General features: G+C 49.0%; 1 protein-coding gene across 2 annotated transcripts; it reads left to right on the top strand.

Annotated features, from left to right (window-relative positions):
* Positions 1-4,349: 4,349 nt before the first annotated feature.
* Positions 4,350-16,496, top strand: LOC127038716 (uncharacterized). Of its 2 annotated transcripts, XM_050931554.1 has the most exons (8): positions 4,350-4,577; positions 7,678-8,785; positions 10,684-10,818; positions 12,359-12,533; positions 12,994-13,092; positions 14,311-14,402; positions 15,300-15,437; positions 15,596-16,496. In XM_050931554.1, exons 1-8 carry the CDS (start codon positions 4,432-4,434, stop codon positions 15,923-15,925), a joined length of 2,223 nt encoding a protein of 740 aa, XP_050787511.1. In that variant the 5' UTR covers positions 4,350-4,431; the 3' UTR covers positions 15,926-16,496. The 2 variants fall into 2 exon arrangements, with proteins under 2 accessions (XP_050787511.1, XP_050787512.1); XM_050931555.1 differs by lacking the exon at positions 10,684-10,818.
* Positions 16,497-24,154: the final 7,658 nt, after the last annotated feature.

The raw sequence follows: 24,154 nt of genomic DNA, 5'->3' as shown, positions 1-24,154 counted from the left end.
AATCATTTGTGAAGTGAAACTGGTGAAGAAGGGGGGATGAATCAAAGTGTCGTCATTTGGCAGCCGTGGAAAGAACATGACATCATAGCCTTTGCCTGGCCTTCCCATCACCAACTGTTAAATCAAATCAGAACAAGAAGCTGGTGAGTCAAAGACACGTTATGGGGTGATTGAAAATAGTCGTGTGTATGTGAGAAATCTAGTGCTTAAGAGTCCTGGGTTCTGTTCCCAGCTCTACCTCTGACTCACTGGAGAGTTGGGCAGTTTCTTTTCATCTCTCTGTGTTTCACAAATGGACGACAGAAAATTAGATGGCTCGCAGGGGTGTTGGGATGCTCAGCTCTAAGTTCCTCTGCACTATAAAAGAGACTCACAAATGAGGCCATTCCCTTCCCTGATAACTTACAATCAAAGTGATCATCCATGTTAGTAAATGTTCACAGCAGTTAATGTTAGTGAAATAAATAGGCCATAGTAAAAAACGACACTTTTTCTGTACACCAAAAACCTCCAAAAATTGAATTCTGTGTTCTACCCAGATAAACACATCGCCCTAGAAAGTACCGATTCAGATTAAACAGTAACTTGATACTCTCCATTCACTGAGGCTGTTTGAACTCTTCTTCAGTGCTGTTCTCTGTTAATAAAGAGGGGGTCTGATATTGTCCTTGCTGGTTTGACAGCCTCTTTGTTCCACAGGATGGTTTCTGGGAAGCATATGAGAATGGTTCTTCCAAGAGAGGCAGTGTGGATAAGTCACCAATGGGAGTCACAATACTGGCTGTGAAATAGGTGTACAGAAAATCAAAATCGTGTCACGTTTCAGACTCCCCTTTCATAGTATTGTGTCCCCATGCTACATGGCTGGTAGGTTTTGGGTGATGAAATGCTGGAGCTTCTTTGTTGAGATCTTTTTAGATTGCAAAATCTGAGGCAGGGACTGTGTCTACCTCTGTGTTTGAACAGGATCTAGCACAATCAGGGTCCCATCCTGATTTTGGCATATGGGTGCTATCATATAAGAATGTGAGAGCTGCCATATTGGGTCATACCATGGTCCATCTTGCCCACTACCCAGTCTCCAACAGTGGCCCGTACACAGAGATTCAGGAGGAATATACAGAACAGTGCAATTATGAAGGGATACACCCGTCTTCACCTCCTGGCTTCTGACAGTCAGAGGTTTAGCATCACCCTGAAATGGGGCAGCCTCCCTGACCATCTTGGCTAATGGACATTGATGGACCTATCCTCCATAAACTTATGCATAATTTTTTTAGCCCAGTTACACTTCTGGTCATCACAACATCCCCTGGCATTGAGTTCACAGGTTAGCTGTGTGTTGTATGAAATACACACAGAAGTAATGCAACACAATAATAATAATTTTCTGGGTGCTTAGTAGAGGGAAAGTGCAAAGTGGGCATGGCTGGTTCCTATTCCTCACCCAGTGCTGTCTATAAGATGAAATAAAACACTTCACATGGGGTTTCACTTTAATCTCCTTATCAGACCATCTACCACAGACCCATGCTAGATCAAAGGCAACAAAACTGTGGGGAACAAGGACATCAGAAAGCAAACTTAGGTCAAAGTTTCCAAATTTGGGTGCTTGAACATAGGCACCACAATCCATATTTAGGCCCCAATCAAGCAAAAATGTGAGCACATCGCTACCTGGGTGCAGGTGAGTAGCCCCTTGGTGTTCGGTAGAACTATTTACATGCCTAAGGACTTCGGCATTTAAATAAGTGGCCTGACTTGCAGAGATGCTGGGTGCCTGCAGCTCCTACTGAAGTCAATACTGTGAGGAGAAAGCAACAGCCTCAGTCCACATACCATCCCCACCACAGGGTGAATGGAGAAAAAGGCATCAGGCCTTATTCCCCAATGCTGACACAATGCAGATTAATGAATTTAAGTAACCAGCTACTGTTAAAATGAAGCAAAAAAAAGGAGATCGGAGACCATTTTTTCCTCAGATCAAATTTCAACTTTGTTCTTTTGATTTTGCAGGGAAATTTATGCTTCAGTATCAGACATGCTTTCTGATCCATATTGCCTTGAGTAGAATGGTCCAGGCTTTCCACACTAAAATGCATTTAAATATTAACAGGCTGCAAACCTGAGTTTTCCCCTTTCCTCTGCAAATTATATATTACTGAAACCACCAGTGCACACAGGAAACCAAAAATAAGGACTTAATTTTCAGGAGTGCAGAGCACAGTCAGTTTGCCCATTGACTTTCACTGTTGGTGCTCAGCACTTCTGAAAACCAAGTAGGAAGCATGGTCTAATGGTTAAAGTGTTAGCTCTGTGAGCTGGGAGACCTGGATACAATTCCTTGCTCTGCCACAGACTTCTTGTATGACCTTCAACAACCATTTAGTGTCTTTCTGCCTCACTTCTCCATCTGTTCAATGGGGATATTTGCACTTCAGTCCTTCGCAGCGGTGCTAAATATTAAATGAAAAGTTGTAAAGTCCTCGGGTTTGGCAATGGGATTGCCTACGATAGATGGAAACCATACAACTAAGTCATCATAAACCACCCCCAGAAAGACATGACAAATAAGAAAAAAAATGTCATTTTCTGTTTGACCCAACACATAACCGAGGGGATCTCCTCAGGGATTCAAGCTCTTAGGAGAACATTGATACAAGCTGCAGGGATGTGCGTAGGTGGTGGCAGGGGAGCGGTTGGCCAAATTTTGAAGACATTGACCAGCTGTTCCTATCTGTTGCCCAGGAGGATTTGTTTGCAGATTTATTGATGTTCCCAGTGGCCTTTACAACCCCTCCCAAGCTGCAGGAGAGTGCACCTGGCTGGGCTCTGTGATGAATGTGATCTCCTGGAATAACTGTGCCATGGGGAGTGAAGGGTTGGGAGTTGGTGGAGGTGCCAAAGGCCTCCATTAAAACCTAAAAGCACTGCTTGCTTACAGAAAATGAGTCTGAGGTGGTGACAAGCCCTGTGGATGAAAGAGGCACTGCTTAACTGCAACTAAGGCCTGGTCTACACTACGCTGTTAAACCGATTTTAACAGCGTTAAATCGATTTAACGCTGCACCCGTCCACACTACACTGCTCTTTATATCGATTTAAAGGGCTCGTTAAATCGATTTCTGTACTCCTACAAAAAGAGCGGAGTAACACTAAAATCGATATTACTATATCGGATTAGGGTTAGTGTGGACGCAAATCGACGTTATTGGCCTCATTATTTTACAGTAGCTACCCACAGTGCACCGCTCCAGAAATCGACGCTAGCCTCGGACCATGGACGCACACCACCGAATTAATGTGCCTAGTGTGGACGCGCACAATCGACTTTATAATATCTGTTTTATAAAATCGGTTTAAGCTAATTCGAATTTATCCTGTAGTGTAGACGTAGCCTGAGATAAAGAAAGCAGCTGGGGCATGAATCCCACCATTTGAGGAAGGAGCAATTAAAACCTGTCAACCAGGGGTAGTCACCTGGGCCCACCAGACCCTAACAGAAGCCGACTGAAGTCAAACCATCCAAGCTCTCGCCCATACAATCCTACTAGGACTATAACTTTACAGCCCTCCAAGCCACAGAATACCAGGAAGCTCCATTCACAATTGCCAGTGCCTGATGCTTTTGAACAGACCCCAGGATATTTCTAGTTACTCACCTATTTTATTATTTTCCCTGGAGTCTGGACCTTGACTATACCTGGGTCAAAAACTCTGGACCTTGCCCAAAAGTAACTGACGACCCCTGGTGCTGATCTATCCGATCCCCATCGAGCTCAGGCCTAGTCCATCTTTGGCACTCCAGCACCAAGGACAGAGGTCCTGGCTTTCCTCCCCGGGCCCTCCAGCCGCCCCAACGCACACTCTGGGGGTCAATCCGGACCCACGACGTGTCGGGTTCACACCAGCGCCGCAGGAGAGCTGCACTTTCGGCGTCTCTCGCTACACTGCCCGGGGCTGGCGCTGCCTAAAGCCCCTGAGAGGAGCCAGCCTGCTTCTGAGTCTGCCGGGACTTGTCCTGATGCAGTGAAGAGCTGAAAGCCCGGGGGCGGCCGGGCCTGACCCAGGCCCATAGGGACACGTGGAAATACTGCCCCTCGCTCGCCGCAGCCCCTTTCTCCAGGGGACCCTTTGGCCCTGGCTTCCTGGAGCCAACACGGTCCCTCCAGCCCCACAGGAGAGCGCGCCCGAGCCCTGCCATGATCTCCCGGGGAGGAAATGGGCCCTCCCAGGCCTAGAGCCTCTCCCCGAGGGCTGCACCGCTGCTCTGCGCCTCGCACCCAGCCAGGGGGCTGGGGACCCTCCAGGCCTTTCTGCCCAGGAGGAAAGAGCCCGGGGAAGTTCGGGGAGGACCGGCTGGCAGCTCGCCTCTGCCCCCATCCCTCCTCCTCGCTCCTGGGCTGTGGGTGCCTCTGACAGCCGGATCCCATGTCGGGGGCAGGCAGTGGGGGCCGCTTCCTCTCCTCCGCTTCCCTGCGGGGGAAACCGACGGACAGCCAGGCTCGGGAGGCAGCCGGAGCACAGAAGGGAAGGATCGCGGGGCAAGGGGAGCCCGGCCTCTGCGGAACCTGCAGGTGGGTTCGGGAAGGGGGCGAGAGAAGCCAGGGCTGGTGGGGCAGGACGAGGGCGGAGAAGCCAGAGCTGGAAATCTAGGGGGGTCTGGGGGAAGTGTGAGCTGAGGACAGGACTGAAGCCCAGGACTGAAGCCCAGTGAAGGCAGTTACACTGGAGGAGGGGGCGGGCTTCGTTTCAGGACAGCACAGGATGGGATACCCAGGTGCGCGGTTTCCCCCGAGGCCCAAAGAGGGGCAGAGAAATGGATGGATGGTTTTTAAACCACAGAATCCCAGGGCACTTTCTAACCCTCTCCCCCACCCCCGGAATTTGGGTTTCCTTGTCCATAAAGCTCATTAGCGACGGAGACTCCCCGAGACGGGTCGGAGGAGCTCAGAGGGGACCCATCGGGGGTGCCCGGCGTTTCTGGCAAAGACGTTGCTGCTGGGCCCGCTCGCCCCGCGAGTCTAGAACCCGGGGAGTCACCGTGCGGCTGCAGGGTCGCGACCCGGTCGGTGCATTTGTTCGTGGGGTCAGCGTCGCATATTCTTCCTAAATAGCGCCAGCAACGACGCGCAAGGAAGACTGAGGGGGGGGGGAAGCCCCCAGCTTTTTGCAAATGGGAGGAACGATTCTAGAGAACAGACGCTAGGACGAGGCCCCCGATGTTGAGAAATGGCCGAAGCCCGGGGCCCCGATCCTGTTGCAACTGAGATACGTGGCAAAAGTCCCCCGGGCCTTTAACAGGACAGATCGGCCCAGTGCTCCCACGGGCAGCGAATGGCTTTTGAAAGCGGAGGGATTCGTGTTCCGTCACGAGCCCTCGGCTGGGATAAGGGAGACCTGGCTAGCAAATCCAGCTACCCGCTTCGACAGCGTCGGTTCGGTTCCCTTGGGTGGGGGGAATTATTCCCACCCAGACCACACCAGTCTTCGGGTAAATAGCTAAACCTCCAGCTACCCGAGCTTAAATATTGTCTTCACCCTGCCCGATTTTATAGGCAGGGTTAAAATACCGTGATCTTTAAATACCCAACAACCCCCATGCGATTAGCAAGCGGAATGATAAACTGGGATATTTATTACACATTTTAATGTCTCTTCTTTTAACACTGAATCACTGGGTAAAAGAAGGCTCCTATCAAAATCCGAAGATGCAGTAAAATAAATGTGGACAGGAGATTTGAGAACAGTCCATGGAAATATTTTAAAATGCTCCGGCCAGAGTGTAATATTCAGTGCTGAATTTCTGCGTGAATAGCATGGCTGAGTTAAGGTCCAGTTTGATGCTGTTGCTTTCTAACGGCGCTGTGATCGCCGAGAGGAGTTCACAACCACGTTAACCGAGTAAACCAGCTAGCGACACGTCCAACCACTGCAGCTTTGCAAACGTATCTTAATAAAACGCAAACCAACCCACCACCTCGAGCTTTGTGCTAACTTAAAAAAAAATCTGTCTGCAATGACCAGTGTGGGCTGAAAACCAGGCGGTAAAAAGTCAAGTCAAGGTTTTATTTTTCCCCTCCTAACATTTATGGATAGTTTCAAAAGTAATAAAACGATTGACCAGGGGGGGGCAGTTTATATACAAGCAAAGAAACACAAAAAGTGAATAATAATTCTGAGTATAAAGCGATCTGGCTCTGGAATACATCTCTCTGGGTGATATGCTAGGAGGAGTATTTTTTTTTTCCTGCAAAGAATCCTGTGGCACCTTATAGACTAACAGACGTTTTGGAGCATGAGCTTTCGTGGGTGAATACATCCGAGAAAGTGGGTATTCACCCACGAAAGCTCATGCTCCAAAACGTCTGTTAGTCTATAAGGTGCCACAGGATTCTTTGCTGCTTTTACAGATCTAGACTAACACGGCTACCCCTCTGATATTTTTTTCCTGTGTTTTATATTAGCTTGGTAAATGTCAGTAATAAGAAGCATATTTACATGACAGTTTTTCTTCTTCTTTATAATAATGGAAGCCAGAGAGCTCAGGAGAAGCATCTGATCTGCCTGAGATGGGCCTGTGCTGAGAAATACCATTTTAGGGTATTTTAAAGCCATCCATCCAACGCAATAGGAAATCTGAGGGAGGTTTGGCAGGTGAATTTTCTTGTATGCAGTTAATGTGAATTTAACAAACCAAGCAAAGGATTCATAGATTCTAGGACCGGAAGGGACCTCGAGAGGTCATCGAGTCCAGTCCCCTGCCCTCATGGCAGGACCAAATACTGTCTGGAGAAACTGACAGGAGAACTGGACAAAACAGTCTCCTCACTGGAACAAATGTGAACCTCTCCACCTCCCCAATATCAGTATCAAGGGCCAGCTCCCCTGCCCATAGAAGTAACTGGCAAAGCTCCCATTGATATCCCATTGATCAGTTCCCAACCTGCTTCTCGGTTTGATCAGAGCCATTCAAGTAACAGTTGATGAAGGACTGATTACTGGTTCTGTTCCGTGTTACTGATCACTCTGCCATAGAACGGCTTGAGCATGGATTAGCCCAGCAGCATGGATGAGAATCGCACAATATTTACAAGTACTATTTTTTAAATAAAAGCACCAACTATCTAGTTCACTTATTCACCAGCATGGGGATAACTGGGGAACATTCATCCAAAGGTCTACATGTCCTAAAGGTTTCACACATTTTAGCACAAATGATTCTACAATTCACACCAAAAATAAATTCTCCCGTTTACCATGTTTCAGTCATCCAGAGCCAGATCCAAAGCATCTGCTCCTGGACTTCAATGGGACTTGGATCAGACCACCAGTGAAGGAGCAAAACCAAATACCATGTGACTTAGGTGACCAATCCTAAAATATGTGAAGCTCTATGTGTTCTGTGCTGCACAGAGCAGGCCGAGAGAGCTAAACAATCCCCTCACCAAGTTTCCATTTCAAGCAGCCTTATGGAGTAAGGCAGGGTAAAAAAAAGTGTTAATAACCTTTGAAAAATTCTCAAATGATGCACGTCCCCTTGTGCTCTCCATTTAACACATGCAAGTTCTGAAGTGTCTCCAATTCTGCTAGTATATTTCCAGTAAGTGGAAGAATTGTTCCAATAATCCAATTTCTTCTTCTCTCTCTCTCTCTCTCTCTTTCTTTCTCTCCTAGATGCTCTCCCAACTCAACCTCTGGAGGTAGCAGAACAGTCCAGAGGATTTTGGCAGCGTGCATGGTCTCCCTGTTTACCCTCCTAGGAGCCATCTCTCTTGATTTAAGCAGTAGTTTTGAAATGTGGAGAAACACAGAAAAAGCCCTTCAGGAATTTTCCTCTTGTGAGAATCTTTTGGCTTTTCGCCTTATAGTTCTCCTCCAGGAAGAAAGACATCTCTGCTGTTGGGACCAGCCAGCTAGGCGGAATGGATCTTGGCATGCTCCACTACTGGAAAGGTTAAACTCTCTCTGCCAAAAGACTGAAGAGACATACAGCAAGAACCACCAATGCAAGGAAGAGAAAGGATCTGCCTGTGGGATTTACATCACTAAAATAAGACAAAGATTAAATAACACTTGGGATGTTGTTGAGCCTGGTGTGGTGTTGTCTGGAGTTATCTCAGAATTGCTGGAGGCTTTTGATAGCCCCAATGAGGACCTCATAACTGTGAGATCCAACCCTGACTGGGCAGATGTGATGTCCCTCAGACTCATACTTAGAATAAAGGAAGTCGTCCTCCAAGCTCATGAGATGCCCAAGGCATCAACACCACCTAGAAGCTTGCAATCAGCATGGCAACCGATCACCACCATTCTGAACTATGCCATCTTGACATCAGAGAACGTACAGATGTGCTGGATGGAGAACGTGAACCTGTCACGCTATTTCACTCACTATGAAGGCATTTCTCTTTTCATCCCATTCCTGGGCTCATCCCCACCAATTCCCAGCAGAGGCCTGGCCAAGGAACTCAATTATGTACAGAGCTGCTTATTACAGAAAGGGCACGAAAAACTCCACAGGAAGTCTAAGGAAATCATCTCCACAATTAGCCTTAAGATCACATTGCTGGCAATAGCCTGCCTCATCTACCCCATAGTTCTGGTGTCCTTTAAGCAAATGACAGACTGGATCCAGAATTATGCCAGGAGCCTTAAGGAAAGGACAGAAGACTTGAAGAGGGAGAGGCGGCTGGCTGAGGACCTCCTGCACCAGATGTTGCCAAAATCTGTGGCAAAGCAGCTGAGGAAACACAAACATGTTCAGGCAGAAAACTATGACCAGGTAAGTCCATAACGTGTAGTGTGACTAGCAGAGTCACAGCAGCCTGGATGGAACGGTATTATGGATATGACTTTATTTTAAAGAGTCTCTACCTGGTTTCCATTGTTGTGCATGTGATTCTGCATCCACCGTTAACTGTGGGTGGAAATCAGACCAATATATGCTTTATAAATGGATTTGCAGAATCGGCTGGTGCAAAAAGAAAGGCTGGTTTTTAAAAGTCCAGCTCTAACCATCAAAGGCCTTGCTTCTATAAACTGTTCTGTTTGGGCTTAAGGGACCATGCACTTGGGTCGGCTTGCAGGATGAAGTCCTAAATCTGAAGAGAACCACCATGGCAGAATGGGCCAAAATCTGCCTTCAGTTACACCTCTGTAGGTGCACATCAATGAGGTTGCCTGGATGTAACTGAAAGCAGAATTTGGACCAGAAGCTTTGACAGAAGGACAACAGGGCCAGACTAACTCTTGGTTGCTATTGCACTGAAGTCAATAGGGTTACAGGGACATAACCAAGGACCAAGTTTGGCCAAGATCTCCTTTCTCAGTAACATCAGATAGCACCACGTGTTCTTTTGCTAATTCTGCATTTATGCAGCTGGGAGAGCACCACAAATGTAATTTGCTTTGGCCATGTCTATAATCATCTCTCTGCCAAACTAGCTAAGTGTGTGTCTTTCATTCCATCCTTCTCAGTCATTTCCCCCAATTAGTTTTTGTTGCTCTTCTCTGAGCTCTAGCCAGTTTGTCAAAATGAGTTCAAGATCTGCCAGAGGATTTCCCTCACCTCATGCATGTGGCTGCTACACAAAGCCAGCTAGTGGGACATTTATACTGTCTGTACTGCCGAGCCCACAAAAAAGATCATCACCCTACAGAAATCCTGTCTACCGGACACTCCTTTACTTTCAGCTGAGACACAAAAACCGAATATTTGCATTTAATTTCTAGGTGTCATTACTCAAATAATAACTTATAATTAGATAATTACATATAATTAACCATAGCTGTGCCATCAAAAGCAGCTAAAGCAAGGCAGAGGGGGTTTAAAATAAACCATCTGGCATTATAATTGCTACTAACATAAAAACAAAAAGCCCTAATCATCAATTGCAATTTAAGGAACTGACACTGATCAGGTGCTAGCACAGGATAGTCAATTATTTGTCAAGGCCACTTACACACATTTTCTTTTTCATGGCAGTTGTGAAGGGTTGTTTTTAAAATGTATCTTCCCTTCTCAGTAAGTTCTTTGATGAACAAGAATAGGGGAAAAACAGGCTTTATGTGAAGGGAAAAAATGCCCAGTTATTAATATTTCCTAATATGAACAAAACACAATCTTGAGATTTTTGTTTCTGAATCTGTGCAGATACTTGAATTCAGTCATCACCACAATTTGAATAACGAAACAAAAATAGGCCCCAACTGTGGAAGGGGCCTGCTCACCGAGCTGAAACCTTAGTACATCTTGTTTTAAAACTTCCTGCTAGTAAAAGTAATTTAATTTGATACAAATGAAGAATCTTGGAAATCAATGGCCTGATCCTGCATCCCTTTTCCAGGCAGGCAGTTCTATTAAAGTCCTTGAAATAAAGCTTCAGTAGTGCATACACCGTGTGCTGGTCCTTCACACAGAGGTGCATTTCACTCGGCATACTGGAGTTTCAGCACCTTTGCTCATCATTAGGGTTTGGGAAAATTTGGGTCCTGGTCCCAGAACCATTATTCTGGTAAATCAGCCTCATGCCTTCCAATGGGACTACCTCATTGAGCGGGGACTGCAGGATCAGGTCCTTGTTTGTAGTTTTTAATCAATGTAAGACACACACAGACTTCAAAAGCTCTGCCACCTTCCCTGGCAACCTTAGCTTCCTGCCACCCATCTCCCTCTGCCAGGTGACTATCTTTTTCTCTGACATCGTGGGGTTCACTAGCATCGCTGCCTCCTGCACCCCGCTGCAAGTTGTTGAGATGCTCAACAACCTCTACAACTGCTTCGACACCAGGATCGAGTCCTATGATGTTTACAAGGTGAGCGAAATTCTTTGGTGGGGGTGGAGGTGGGGGCTGGGTGCCACGGATCTTCTCATTCGCTGTCTGGGAGAGGAGATCTGGCACCTCTCCAGCTGCTCGGTTGCAACAAATGCTGCTGTTGCTTCAACTAATTGTCTCCCACTGGAGCCTTCTGCTCCCTGTACCTGGACTACTGTGGAGAAGGGAGAAGCTCTGCGTAAAGTCAGGGGAACAGCAGATGTTAAACATATGTAGAAACTGTACATGCGTGAATCAACCACTAGCCCAAGGCAGAGGAGTAGAGGGTGCATGTGGGGGTGGGGACACGGCTAGGGGAGGAGAGGAGAGAAGTTTCCTCCTCCATACCCCAAAAACTCCCACCAGTGGAGGAGGAACCCTCCTCTCCTCTCCAGGAAGAGACTTCACGATTCAGCTCACACTAGCCCTAACCCACAGGACATCCCCGCCCTTTGAGGGGCCAGCAAAGATCTAGTATTAAGATAAACTTGCAAAGTGAACACCCAGTGGCTGGAGTCAAGGAACAAACTAGGTACATACTGGGCTTGTTTAAGCTGTGGAAGGATCTCATCTCTCACTGAGAGCCGGGGGTATTTATTTTCCCTTTCCCTCAGAGGCAGCCAGGTCTCTTATAAACTCCTGATTAGGCAACAAGGGTCACCTGCACTGATCAAGCCAGGTTCAGCAAGACAGCCAGAGGCTGCTTGCCAGCCCTAACCCCCAGGCACCCCAGCAGAGCTGATTAGAGGCTGGCATTTGGGAATTTAACCCTTAATCCACTAATTTGGCTGGTTGTTGTAGCTTTAAGAGCCAGTGGCTCTTAACCTTTCCAGGCTACTGTACCCCTTGCAGGAGGCTGATTTGGCTCGCGTACCCCCAAGTTTTTCCCCACTTAAAAACTACTTGCTTACAAAAATCAGCCATAAAAATACAGAAGTGTCACAGATCCCTATTACTGAAAAGTTGCTTATTTTCTCATTTTTACCATATTATAAAATAAATCCATTGAGATATAAATATTGTACTTACCTTTCAGTGTATAGTATAGCTAGCAGTATAAACAAGTCATTGTATGAAATTTTACTTCGTACTGACTTCGCTAGTGCTTTTTACGTAGCCTGTTGTAAAACTAGGCAAATCTCTAGATGAGTTGATGTACCCCCTGGAAGACCTCTGCACACCCCTAGGGATACACGTACCCCTGGTTGAGAACCACTGCTTTAATCCATGCTCTGAAGAGTCTGTCCCAGTGCTTCTGCCTAGGATAACGGGGCTCCCCCACAGCGGGATAAGTAGTGCAAGGAATGTCCCCCAAAGCTTGCACACCTCTTCACAGCACAGGGGAACATTGAATACTGCCTGGCAGGACAGGGTGTGACTCTAAAACACCCTCCTGGAGGGAATATCCATCCAGTGGGTGGGTGCTACAGGTAACCTGTTCTTTCTTGATCCCTGAATCCAGAGCCCACATGTCTCTTTAAGAGGTAGGTTTGGCATGACCGGCACCAGCAGTTCAATGATGCTTGTCCCTTCCCACCAGATAGAGACCATCGGGGATGCCTACATGGTAGTGAGTGGCCTGCCAGAGAGGAATGGCGAGAAGCATGCTGATGAGATTGCCAAAATGTCTCTGGACTTGGTGGCTGCGGTCCGACAGGTCCCAATCCCCCACATGCCAACGGGCAGGCTGCAGCTGCGGGCTGGGATCCACACAGGTGTGCAGACGGATACCAGAGAACAAAACGAGGAGAGAGGCAGTAATCAAGTGATTTGAGGACTGGGTGGGGACAGGAATTGGGACTTCTCGGTTGCATTTCCAGCTCAGCCACTAACTCCTTGTATGATCCTGAGATGGTCATGTCTCTGTGCCTTAGTTTCTCCCTCTGCCAAGGGAGAATAAGGATTCCTGCCTACATCACAGGGGTGCTCTAACGCTTAATTAATATTGGCAAAGTGCTTTGAGACCCTCCGATGTCACATCTGTACAAGTATTAATAGCTAGCCAAGTCCTTACTCAAGCAAGGCCCTGAGGACCTGCAACTCCCATTGACTTCAGAGGGGCAGAAGTGATATGCCCAAGAAGAGATAAAAACTGGCACCTGCATCTCACTTTTCTCTGGCATTTCTGCTGGGCCTCTCTCAACCCTGGACTCTCTCTGCCTTGCATTTCTGCAGGCCCCTGCGTGGCTGGCGTTGTTGGGTACAAAATGCCCCGTTATTGCCTCTTCGGGGACACGGTGAACACAGCTTCTCGCATGGAGTCCACCAGCCTGCGTAAGTGTTTCAGGTGCTTCCCTTTCCCCCTCTCAGTCCCATCTCTCCCAGCACTCATTCAGCAAACAGGCCGATGCCCCAAACAGGCTCAGGTCTGCGGTTCAGGGCATGTCGGTACCATGATGATTGACTCAGAAATACCCAACGTATCCGTCCTGCCCACTGCCCACCTCAGCACAATGGCAGGGGTTAAGTGTGCAAGGGACTGAGGTTTCTCTGGGGCTGGTGAATAAACTCCCATAGGCTCTAAGAACCATTTCAAGCATCATCACTTTGCATTCAGACACACAAGCACAATTTTCCCATTGGAGAGAAAAGAGAAAAAGAGAAACCGTGACACCTGACAAATGTTAGTATGTCACTTAAGGTGCTCCAGGAAAGTACTCAGATACCACAGCGTGATACTAGAATATGACTCATAGCCATAGGTGCCAACTCTGTAGGTGCTCCTTGGCTCAAGCACCCCCGGAAAAAAAAATAGGAGGTGCACAGCACCTACCAGCTGTTGGGTGGGCCAGGACTGGCTACTGATCATCTGTTCAGCGGCAGGGCCTCAGGGGAGGGCAGAGAGGAGCCACCAGTGGATGGGTGGGTGGGAAGCCTTGGGGAAAGGGGCTGAGAGGAGCGAGTGAAGGGAAAATTGGGGGCAGGGCAGGGGCAGGAAGAGGCAGAACAAGGACAGGGCCTCAAGAGAAGGATCGGAGGGGGACAAGACTTTGGGCAGAGCCAGGGTGGAGCATCCATCAGGGAAAATAAAAAAAAGTCAGTGCCTATGCCCATAGCAGAGGAGGGCAGCAGCTGTCCGAGGCAAGCTAAGCTCCTGCTTTTAAGGAGAGGTAGGAACTTTGATATGAAAGTAACAGGTCCTTCAGAAATACCATGGATACAGAGGCAATGGCAATGCTCCTGTTATTGCGCTGTGCATTACTGGCTGCAGCCACCCCCTTGTACGCACCATCTCCTCTGCTCTAACAAAGCCCAAACTCTCCGCCGGTCTTGCACTCACTGTGGTTCACAGTTCTCCCCTCAACCCTCCATTATCCAAGACTTACAAAATCCTTAGCTGCACATAGCTAGTCCCGTTGATTTTCAAACCGGCTGAATCCCATGCAGTGCTGAAAAGACAGGGCCAGGCGGACGCTGAAGCAGGAGGAACAGGGTTCCTGCTAGGGGGTGGTATGGTGCCAGGCATGTCTAATGCTCTCTACTGAACTGTAGCTCAGAAGATACACATCAGCTCTGCGACGTACCACGCTCTGCTCACGGACGACGCCTATGAAATCGAGCTGAGAGGGGAAATTGAAATCAAGGTAACCGTCTCCTGTAATAAAGCAACAATGAAGTAATAAAGCAATTTAATAGGACAGGGAAGAAACAGAAAAGAGATCTCCCCCAGCTGTATAGGAAGAGGTGCTGGTGAGTTAGTAGGGGACACTCAGCCCTTCGAGGAACTCTTTATGTCCTGTCATGGTTTTAGGGGTTACTCTGCTGTTAGGAGTGCTGCTTTTTGGCTAAGACATGACACTGAAAGGTCCCTGTCCTCCTGCCTGGATGATCATGTCCTGACACTTTTCACATAAGAGTAGGGCTCTTAACTGTGGTTTTCAGGCCCAGGTCCAACAGCTGACCTAAGTTGCCCCTGCCAATGTAACCAGATGGGGCAATTCACATCTCCTCATCTGTGGTAGTGTGTTGCTCTGTCATGTTAAAGGTGTGTGCTGTGCAACATGGGTGCTGGATCTGACCCACACGGCTTCATTGGCAGGGATGGGACTGGTAGGATACAGTTTGTAAATGACATCTAAATAGAAGAGCATCGTCATGACACAGAATGATGCTGCCAGTTCCCCCCTGCAAGTCCCTTATCTGAGCTGATCCTTTCCCTGCACTCCAAAGCCAACTCAGTAGCTTAACACTGCTGCTTCCTTTAGTCCAGAATAGATCTGAAGCTACAGCTGTCTGGAACCTGAGCACGTGAGAAATAGGCCCCTTCTGCCGTGGCACGAGCACCTCAAGTCTGTGCAAAGTATGAAATCTTAACATGAGCACAACCATTTCCTCTGGAGAGGAGAGGAGAAAGACCCTATGAGTGTCAGCCCCATGCACTGACAACGCAAATCGTAGGCCTGCCCACAGCAGTAGTTCCCTGCGCTGATCGTAGCCAGTGGCAATGGGTTTTGCTCTGCTCTCTCCCCATTTTTGCCCAGGGCAAAGGCAAAATGAAAACCTACTGGCTCCTTGGGAACAAGAACTACAGCGTCCAAAATGACAGCCTGGTCTGTCACTGGAATCCAGCCATCTCCAGGAAAAAGAAGATGGAGAAGAGTCTGCTGTCTGCCCGACAAGTAAGGGGCTGAGTGTTCTGGTCGGTGGGAGGTCCTTGGTAATGAATGGTGATCGGCTGAGATAAATGGGGCACTTGGATATTTTTTTCTCCTCTAGGTCATTGGGAGGCCCCTGCAATGTATAGATGATAACTCCAGTGTTCCCTTGTGTTTGATAGTCTAGTACAGGTACTGTGGGTGCAGTGCTGAGCGAGAGAAGCACCTTAGCATCTCAGGATGGGACAGGCTCAGCCAGCCACACCAGGGTAACCTCTGACCTGGCTTGGACATCTGGGAGTTCTATCAGTGAGGCAGGCCGGGAGCCAAAGAACGGATCTCATCACAGCTACCCACAGAGCTTCAAGAATAACATTGTTCCACTGGGCTCTCCAGTGTCTGGACAAGGGGACAACAGTGCCCATCTGGACCAAGGGGAGTATCTCGGAGACTATGGGAGTGGATTGCTGGAAAAAAATGGGTTTCTCCCAGGGTTTGTGGATGGGATGTGACAGGATGAGATGTGGCCCATGATGAGGGAATGGACTTTCCCCGGACACCATCATTTGCTATTAAAGCACCTCATCTTTTGTATTTAGCAATAATTCTGGCTTCCGATTAACAGGGGAAGCCGGCCAGCGGTCTGATCTAAAATTGGAGTAGAAATAGAGAAAGTGTTTTTTCTTGAACCCTGTCATAAACAGATAGCTAAGGGTTAATGTCTCTTTCACCTATAAAAGGGTTAACAAACAGTGACCAGAAACACCTGACCAGAGGACCAATCAGGAGACAAAGTACTTTCAAAACTGGGTGGAGGGAAGTTTGGGTGTGAGTTCTTTGTTCTTTGTCTTGGTTCGGTGACCCTCTCAGCTCTGAGAGTGATCTCTTTATCTCCAAGCTTTCTAATCTTCTGTTTCCAAGTTGTAGGTACAAGGATAGTAAGACAATAGGTTTATATTGTTTTTTTTGTATTTACATATGTGTAGTTGCTGAAATGTTTTAAATTGTATTCTTTTTGGATAAGACTGTTTATTCATTTTTTCTTTTAAGCAATTGACCCTGTATATTGTCACCTTGATACAAAGACCATTTTTATGTCTTTTTCTTTCTTTTTATATAGTTTTGCTTTTGAAGACCTGTTTGTTTTTTTTCCCCCTTGTTGAGGCTCGAGGGAATTGAGTCTGTACTTAACAGGAATAGAGAAGGGCGGGGGAAGGGTAGAATCCCTTTGTTTAGATTCACGGAGCTTGAATCTGTATCTCTCTCCAGGAACCCAGGGAGGGAACACCTGGAGGGGAGGAGCGGAAAGGGATGGTTTATTCCCCTTTGTTGTGAGACTCAAGGAATCTGAGTCTTGGAGTCCCCCAGGGAAGGTTTTGGGGAGACCACAGTAAGCCAGACACTGAAATCTTTTGGCTGGTGGCAGCGATATCAGATCCAAGCTGGTAATTAAGTTTGGAGGTTTCATGCTAGCTTCTCATGTTCTGAACTCTAAGGTTCAGATCTGAGTAGGAAAGTTATGACAAACCCAGGAGACATTGTGATGCTACAGCTGGGGACCCTGTCACTAACAGGGGAGAGAGATCACATCAGATACTTCTCTGTTACTCCAGATTTACACCAGCATAACCCCTTTCACTTCAGTCATGTTATTCTGGTGTTATTCCAGTGTAACACAGCAGACAATATGCCTAGGAGTCCAGAAACTTGGCTAACGAACTAGGGAGCAAACAGCCCTGTGGAGAAGAGGGTGCATGTAAAGTCAGCATGTGCAGTGTGTCAGGGAATATGGAAATACACTTCTTTAATTCTAGTGTCTGTCTGGGCCAGGCCTATGTGAGACAAATGACGCGTGAAGGGTGCTCAACTCTCCTTTTCTCTAACTCCCTGCAGCAGTACATCTTCCCAGCTCTGCCGCAGAGCAGAGGAAATCCCCACCCCACCTTGTCTCTCCCAAATCTCTGTCTAGGCCTTGGGGGAGTCCGTTTATAACTGAGCAGTGAGATGTGGCTGCAGCTCAGCTAACACTGAGAGGGGAGGCTAGTGCCCGCTGGTGAGAGTTTAGCCTGGTTTTTTCCTTCTGTGAGATTTATGCACCGTGTTACTGGCGAGCCAGTGGGAACAACTTCCTCTCCAGCATCTGGAGAAATCAGGGCATGCTAAGTCATCGGCCGCTCCCTGGCTACAGCAGCCATTAGGCACCCTCCTCTCCATGTGCCTATTTCAGCCACAGGTCTTTTAAAGAATCACAATGAACAGGAGCTGAGGCAAGTACTGTAGCAAAGGGAATCAGCAGTTCTGGGCTCACTGCAGGGAGGCGGGACAGGAAGTCAAGGCCCCAGGTGGTCTCAGGAGCAGAAGTCCCATATTTGGGTGGCAGGCACGATTGGGAAGCTGCAACCTGTCTTCAGTTCTGTTGTCGGAACAGATGTTGTTTCATGCACCTCAGATCCATTTGGTCTGTGTTGTCTTGCTGTAAGGCCGTCCCAGTTCCCTGGCTACTAATGGGGAATGGGAAACATCAAAAGGGTGCTGCTGAGGTTCTCTCCTCACAGGCTGAAAGCCTGCAGCAGTCCATCAAGCAACCCGACCAGGTCACTGCAGGGAGCATATGTATGTCAAGCTACGGAAAGCCTCCGAAATCGCTGAGTGAGGCGCTGTGGGATATGGATGCCCTGCATGGAGACTGCAAAGGTGGAATCCTTCCACCAGACTTCAGCCAGTGCTCAGCAGATGTGATGCGGGTTAAAGCAGAAGAGGGGGAATGCAGCAGACACTGCTGAAAAGTCACCACTTTCAAGCCAGAGAAAGCAAATGCCACAGGTGCAAGAGCAGCAACCATAAAAAGGAGAGGGAGACAGGCAGCTGGTTATGCAGGGCTGCGGGAGCTGGAGGAGCACCTCGCTGTCTGTGATTGTTATGAAAATCCTGGGTCGAGATCAGAAACAAGTTATTTGCATGGAAAACGAGCCTGTTCAGATCTTCCCCGGCTTCGGTGAGGATTTTCATTTAGAAAATTGCAGAAAATGGCCCCGTCTCCATGATGACAGGCAGCAATTAGTTTCATTAGTGCAGCCAGCTTTGGTTCAGCTCTGAACAAGCCCAGCTTTGGTCTGCTTCTGCCACAGACAGGAAGGGCCAGCGTGGACTGGGTCTGTGCTGCTCCACAATCAGCGGAGTGGTGAAAGAGTAGCTGGGCTCCAAGTGATTTGGGGGAGGAGGTGGGGGCTGTGCTTGAAATGCACCAAGGCTGGTACTAGGTGAGGCTTGGGGCTGTGTTCCAGCGGGCTGGATCCTCAGCTGAGGCTGACTCTTAGCAGGGCAGGCCGGGGACTCAGCTCGATTAGAATGAGCTCTTTTGCCTGCATTATGCCTTGGTGGTAGCTGGACCCATGACTGCTCCATGGCTGTCTGGGCTGGAGCAAAGTCTGTGGTTGGAATGAGATGCACAAAGGGGTGAGAGGCACAGACAGCCCTCTCACCTTGACTAGCTACCTGTCTCTGAACATGTCTGCCTCCTGGGTGGATGCGGAGTTTTAGGCAAGGCCCCTATCCTCCGACAGTGACAAACATTGTTTGGAACTCGGATCCAAATGTCTGTGGCTGCACTCAGCACTGGAAATCCAAAGGTCAATGCAAGTCTCCTGCTGTCTCCTACAAGAGGGGCATTAAATGAAATAGCAACGATTTTCCATCTGTCATAATACGGCATGCTGGGGTCTCAGGACTCTGGTTTTCCAACAGCGGGAGATTTTGCATCAGGTGATGTGGCTGTGCCATTAAATCAGAGGGGGGAAGCATTTGGTTTCAAGAGAAGGACCCCGGTTATTCATGGTGGGGAAGCCGCTATGCATTTGCACAGACAGAAATGTCCATTCATGTGCATTTGCACTCTCCTGTCTTCTGAGAGGCACGCTAATATCAAATGGCACTCGGATTCATATATATCATTATGGTCACACAAAGTAGACTTGCTAATAAAGCTTAGCACTTCTCAAGCTTCTCTGCCTATATAACTAGTTAATCCTCACAACCTCCCTCTGAGTTAGGGATGTCTCTGTTCCCATTTTGCAGGGAAAGCCTTTTTGTTGTTTGCTTGTACCATGCATAGCACACTGAGGATCCTGGTTGAGGTCCCTAGGTAATACAAATAATTAATACTACTACATATAGGGAAAACTGAGGTAGAGAAAGGTTAAGTGATTTGTCCAGGTCTACACAGTAAACCAGTGTCAGGGCTGGGATTAGGAATTGGGAGCTCCTCCCTCCCAGCCCTAAGCTCAGACCACTAGCCTTCATCCCTCTCTTTAACAGGATAGTGAGTGGGAAAACAGCAGAGCTTTAAACTTCATGAGAATCGTGTGTCCTTAACTGGGTTTTGCTTAGCCAGTCATGGTAGAACACGTAAAAAACCGAATGGATCTGGGATCTCTTCTCTGCAACCTCCATAGGATGAGGATATGTGGCTAGGATGAGTCTAACTGGTTGTTGGATTTCAGTCCAGACAAAGACATCTGGAAGAGCATTTACCACCTGGCCAACTAAGTCTATCTAGACAACCTAGGAGAGTTACCATTTGATGTTTAACTCTGGTAATGTGTGACTAAGGAACATGGGTGTGCTTTTGTGTGTGCAGCCTCCTCCGTCCCTTCAACCTACTTCATCATGGCCTGTGAGCCCAGAGCTTCACATCTCAGCTCCTCGAGGCCAGGCCAGCCAGCCCTGCCTGCCCCCTCACTGCTGCCGTCACTGAAAACTATGGAAGGCAGGACGCAGAGCGGACACCATCCTGGCTGGAGGGGAACACTACGACCCTCTCAGCACATCAGCATGTGGAACCTCTGCATCCGCTCCGGGGCGCCAGTATTTTAGCCAGCTTGTGTAGATGCTAATTCTCATGTGCCAGCAGTTTCCTAATAGGTTCAAGGGCTCTCATGCAGCTGTGTCACAGAGCGCCCAGGAGATGTCACTAAAGGCTTAGCTGAGGTGCCCCGGCCCTGTCTATGAGCAGCGCTAATCATCCAGCAAAGCCGGGGAGGTGGCCTAGTGAGGGTGATTTCAGTGCATTTTGCTATCAGCCACATGGGAACCTTCTCCTTTTCCAGCTGCTGAAAGTCAAAGGGGAAGAGAGAGGCTGCCTTAGAGCATGAGTCCCCTTAGCAAGGAGGAGACACCAAAATTCTCTGCTCCCATTCCCAACTCCCTGTGTTCAAAACCCAGGCGTCAAGCCCCAGAAAATCACCACTGGTTTAAAAAATAATCTTTTTAAAATAAATACATTTTAGGATTCCTTTTATCTGCTCTCTGATTGTTTCAGCATTTGAGGGTCAAGTTTTCTCTGCAAGCACCAGGGCTAGAATTGTACTTTTAAAAAAAAACAGAAGAAGAAACCAGAGATTCCCGTGGAATCACATGACTCAAGTAGCTGAGGCTTAAGAGAAACACCAACTACCTCGAGACTCACGGTGCAATCACGAGAGCTGGCAACACTGCCAGGAAGTTCGGTGGAATAAACCTAACCAGCGCCACTGCCCCCACCCCGCCCGATGCTGCTGTAAAGCATTTCCCATGTACCTATCACTGGGAGGCATTAATCAGACCTTTAGGGAGTCACTGAGCCAATGGAGGCTGGCATGGGAGTGCAGAACAGAGCAGACTTTGTCCTGCTGTTTTACCTTCAGCATTTTCTCTCCCCCCAACTTCCCTCTGTCCCAGTCTCTCCTCCCCACCTCCTTTACCTGTCCTTGGCCCTCTCCCTTCCATCTCTTCCCAGTAGCCTGCGAATCCAAACTCTGGTCTAGCCTAGAGGAACAATCCAAGGCACTGGAGGACAAAGGACAAAGCCTCTGCTTTTAATTAGTGGGTGGGGACACAAACCTATCTGACCACTTCAGGAGTCCAAGGCAGACAAAGGACCTTGGAGGGGGCTAAAAAGGGCAGCTCTAGAAAAGCAGGGAAGAGGGAGGGAGGAAGGTAGAGGGTGCAGGGACTCAGACTGTTGCCCTCAGCCCCAGAAGAGAGTGTGTGTGGCTAAGCCAGGCTTAGCTGAGTTTTAGGTAAGACAGCTATAGCTGTAGACTCTCTGTTGTGCTAATACCTCTTTGCTTGTAGTATGCAAGAGAGGCAGTATAGCCTAGAAGATAGGGCATTGGACGAGGATTCCATAGAGCTGGGTTCTGTTCCTGGCTCTGGCCTGCTGGGATCCAAGCCAGGCCTGCTGGGCAATCACAGTTGACTCCAGGGTGCCCATGGCCCCAGTCTGGAGAGTGGGCAGATCAAGGGACAGGTGAAAACCAGAGCCTAGCACCTGGAGAGGCACACTTGGAGACCAGAGGGGGCTCAAAGGGGTGGATAGCTTTGAACCGTGCCAGGGATTCACCAGGGATCTAATGTATTATGCATGCAACGTAAATCTGCTCACTGGGCCAGCTTCAGAGACGGAGCTCACAGCCTGAGCAAACAGAGCAGTATTTCCTTGGTCTCCATCCAGATTTCCCCTCCCACACTGTTGTGCAGCATTTCGTACACAAAAATTGTTCACCTGGCTACTGCCCTCCACCCAAGAGGTGGCTGCATTTCAGAGGCCCAGTATGTACGGAGCTTGCGAAGCACTTTACAATGCAAGGTGCTGGATCAGGGTGGTAGCATCCTACGCAAAACAGCTACAGCACATCTGGGACTCAGCTCAAATGCCAAGCCTTCCGCCCCCCCAAACCAGGAATGCATCTAGCACCTGGAGCTGTGACTTATACCACTGCTCCTCCAATATCCCAGGTCTGCTCCCTCTCTTCCCAGAAACCCCCTCTCCCATCCCACCCCCCTTGTTTTGGGAGAAGAGACCTGGCTTTTTACACCGCTGGCAGCTGTGCCTGGCCCACCAAGCAAGCAGCTGATCCCAGTGTGATCCCTCGAGGTTTTCCGGAGAAGCGGGCGGTGGGGGTGGGGGCGGGGGCAGCTCCCTCAAGCATCATCCAGCATGAATGGGCGCTGACATCATTCCCCCTCCTGGGTTAGGCTTGCTCATTTCAGTCCTTATTGAGCCTGATAACGGGAGGTGTTTGTGAGAAAACATCCCAGAAACCCTGCCTGGCTCCGGAGTGGGAGGACAGGGAGCCGGATGAGATTTCACCAGCGAGGCTGTTCTGGATACGTGCTCTCTGACAGAGGGACATCTCCCTAGGCAGAGAGGGAAAGAGCCTATGTTCTACTATGCTTCAGGGACAGAGAGCCTGGCTCCGGTTATGAGCCCTCCTTTAAACTCACTCAGCGCTTGTCCTGCTCTTACTTAGGCCCTAGGCCTGGAGCTCTCCAAGAAGCCCAAGTGAGTTGGATACCCCAGTCCCATGGGAATAGGATGGGAGTTGGGCACTTCATTCCCCTAGGCTGTGTTGAAAAATCCCAGCCTGGTTCCTTTAGTGGGGTTCAGAGGCTCACTGAATGGGGGGGCAAAGGGATAGGAAGAGGAGGTGGGTGGGGGCTCTGCAAGGGAAGCCAAGACCCCGCAGGGGGGCAGCCGGCTCCAGGCTGGGAAGGGCGGGCTAGGGGGTTCTGTTTCTTTTTCCAAGGATAGCTGCCTCTGACCCCAGCCCAATCAACCCGGTTCCTACCTGCTCCATGGCCTGATCCTAAGTACTGCAGCAGCCGTTCTGGGTCCTGCTCCATCCCTGACACGGGCGCAGAGTTTACAGGGAATCTTGGTTCCCAGAACATGCAATGGAACTACGCCCAGAGAGCAGCCTCCTCCATGTATCGATTTGGAGCCAAACTCTTGTCAGAACATCTCAGGTGACTTCAGCGCCATTCAATCCAGCCCTGAACCTTAGCCCTGGTTTCACCTTGGGCTTTGAACTGATCCAAATGCCTCTTCCCCAGCTGATCTACCTCTTGTCCTGCTTCTGGTAGCAGCTGGAAAGCAACCAGTCAACACGCTGCCCATCACCGTATTTTCTGAGTGCCCCGAGCCTCAAAGTTAGGGGCCATAGACAGACTCAGCAACTCAGCCTGGCCCTTCCAGCCTGGAGACCGGACAGAGAGGTGATCTGCAGCTTGTGCTCTCCTCCAGCAGCCTGCAGGCACACTCTGAACTGGGGCCACACAAGGCTGGATTTGGAGCAGCCAGAGCCCCAGTTCAGCCTGATGGCCATTTTCCTTGGTCACTCTCTCTCCCCGTTGTGGCAACTCCTACCCAATAGCATGGACTGGGCCAATGGGATCTGATCAGCTTCATAAACTCACTCGCTCTTTGGTGTCAGAACAAATGAGCTTCAAAGAGCTGGGGAATGCTGAACACCCGTGTTCCTATTAGTGAGGCTCATTATGAATGCAGCTGAGCAGCTGGACGACAGGTGAGACAGCAACGGGGGGGCATTTACTCTCCCCCCCTCCACCTCTCCTTCTTATGAATCCCTTGCCCCAGGCACATGTTCACTGGCACATTGACAGACACCCCATCCAGACATTTGTCCACACACCTGTGTACCATATGCCCCAGGAGCCAGTGAACCAGCCTCCGTGGCTGCTGAGACCTTCCACTCCCCCCTGCCCACCAACACCTGCAACTTGGCACTTCTCCGGTGGGAGGGGAGGTTGAGGGAGGTCGGGAAGTTAGAGGGACAAAACCATGACCTCACGGGCTGAAGCAATGGAAACAAGTGGCGAGCAGGTGAAAGGAGAGGCAGGTGATTCCACCTCCCCCTGGAGCCTTTGTGCACTTCTAGAACCAGTTTGTTGTTTGACATTCT

The sequence above is a fragment of the Gopherus flavomarginatus genome, chromosome 21 (genome assembly GCF_025201925.1).
Source record: "Gopherus flavomarginatus isolate rGopFla2 chromosome 21, rGopFla2.mat.asm, whole genome shotgun sequence".
Taxonomy (NCBI): Eukaryota; Metazoa; Chordata; order Testudines; family Testudinidae; genus Gopherus; species Gopherus flavomarginatus.
This window is presented reverse-complemented; position numbering and strand designations above follow the sequence as displayed.

Bases quoted from the DNA above. Each gene is read 5' to 3' on its own strand.
- LOC127038716 (XM_050931554.1), top strand. From the start codon at position 4,432: ATGTCGGGGGCAGGCAGTGGGGGCCGCTTCCTCTCCTCCGCTTCCCTG. The intron at 13,093-14,310 runs GTAAGTGTTTCA...ACTGAACTGTAG, and splicing joins CATGGAGTCCACCAGCCTGC to CTCAGAAGATACACATCAGC. The intron at 14,403-15,299 runs GTAACCGTCTCC...ATTTTTGCCCAG, and splicing joins GAGGGGAAATTGAAATCAAG to GGCAAAGGCAAAATGAAAAC.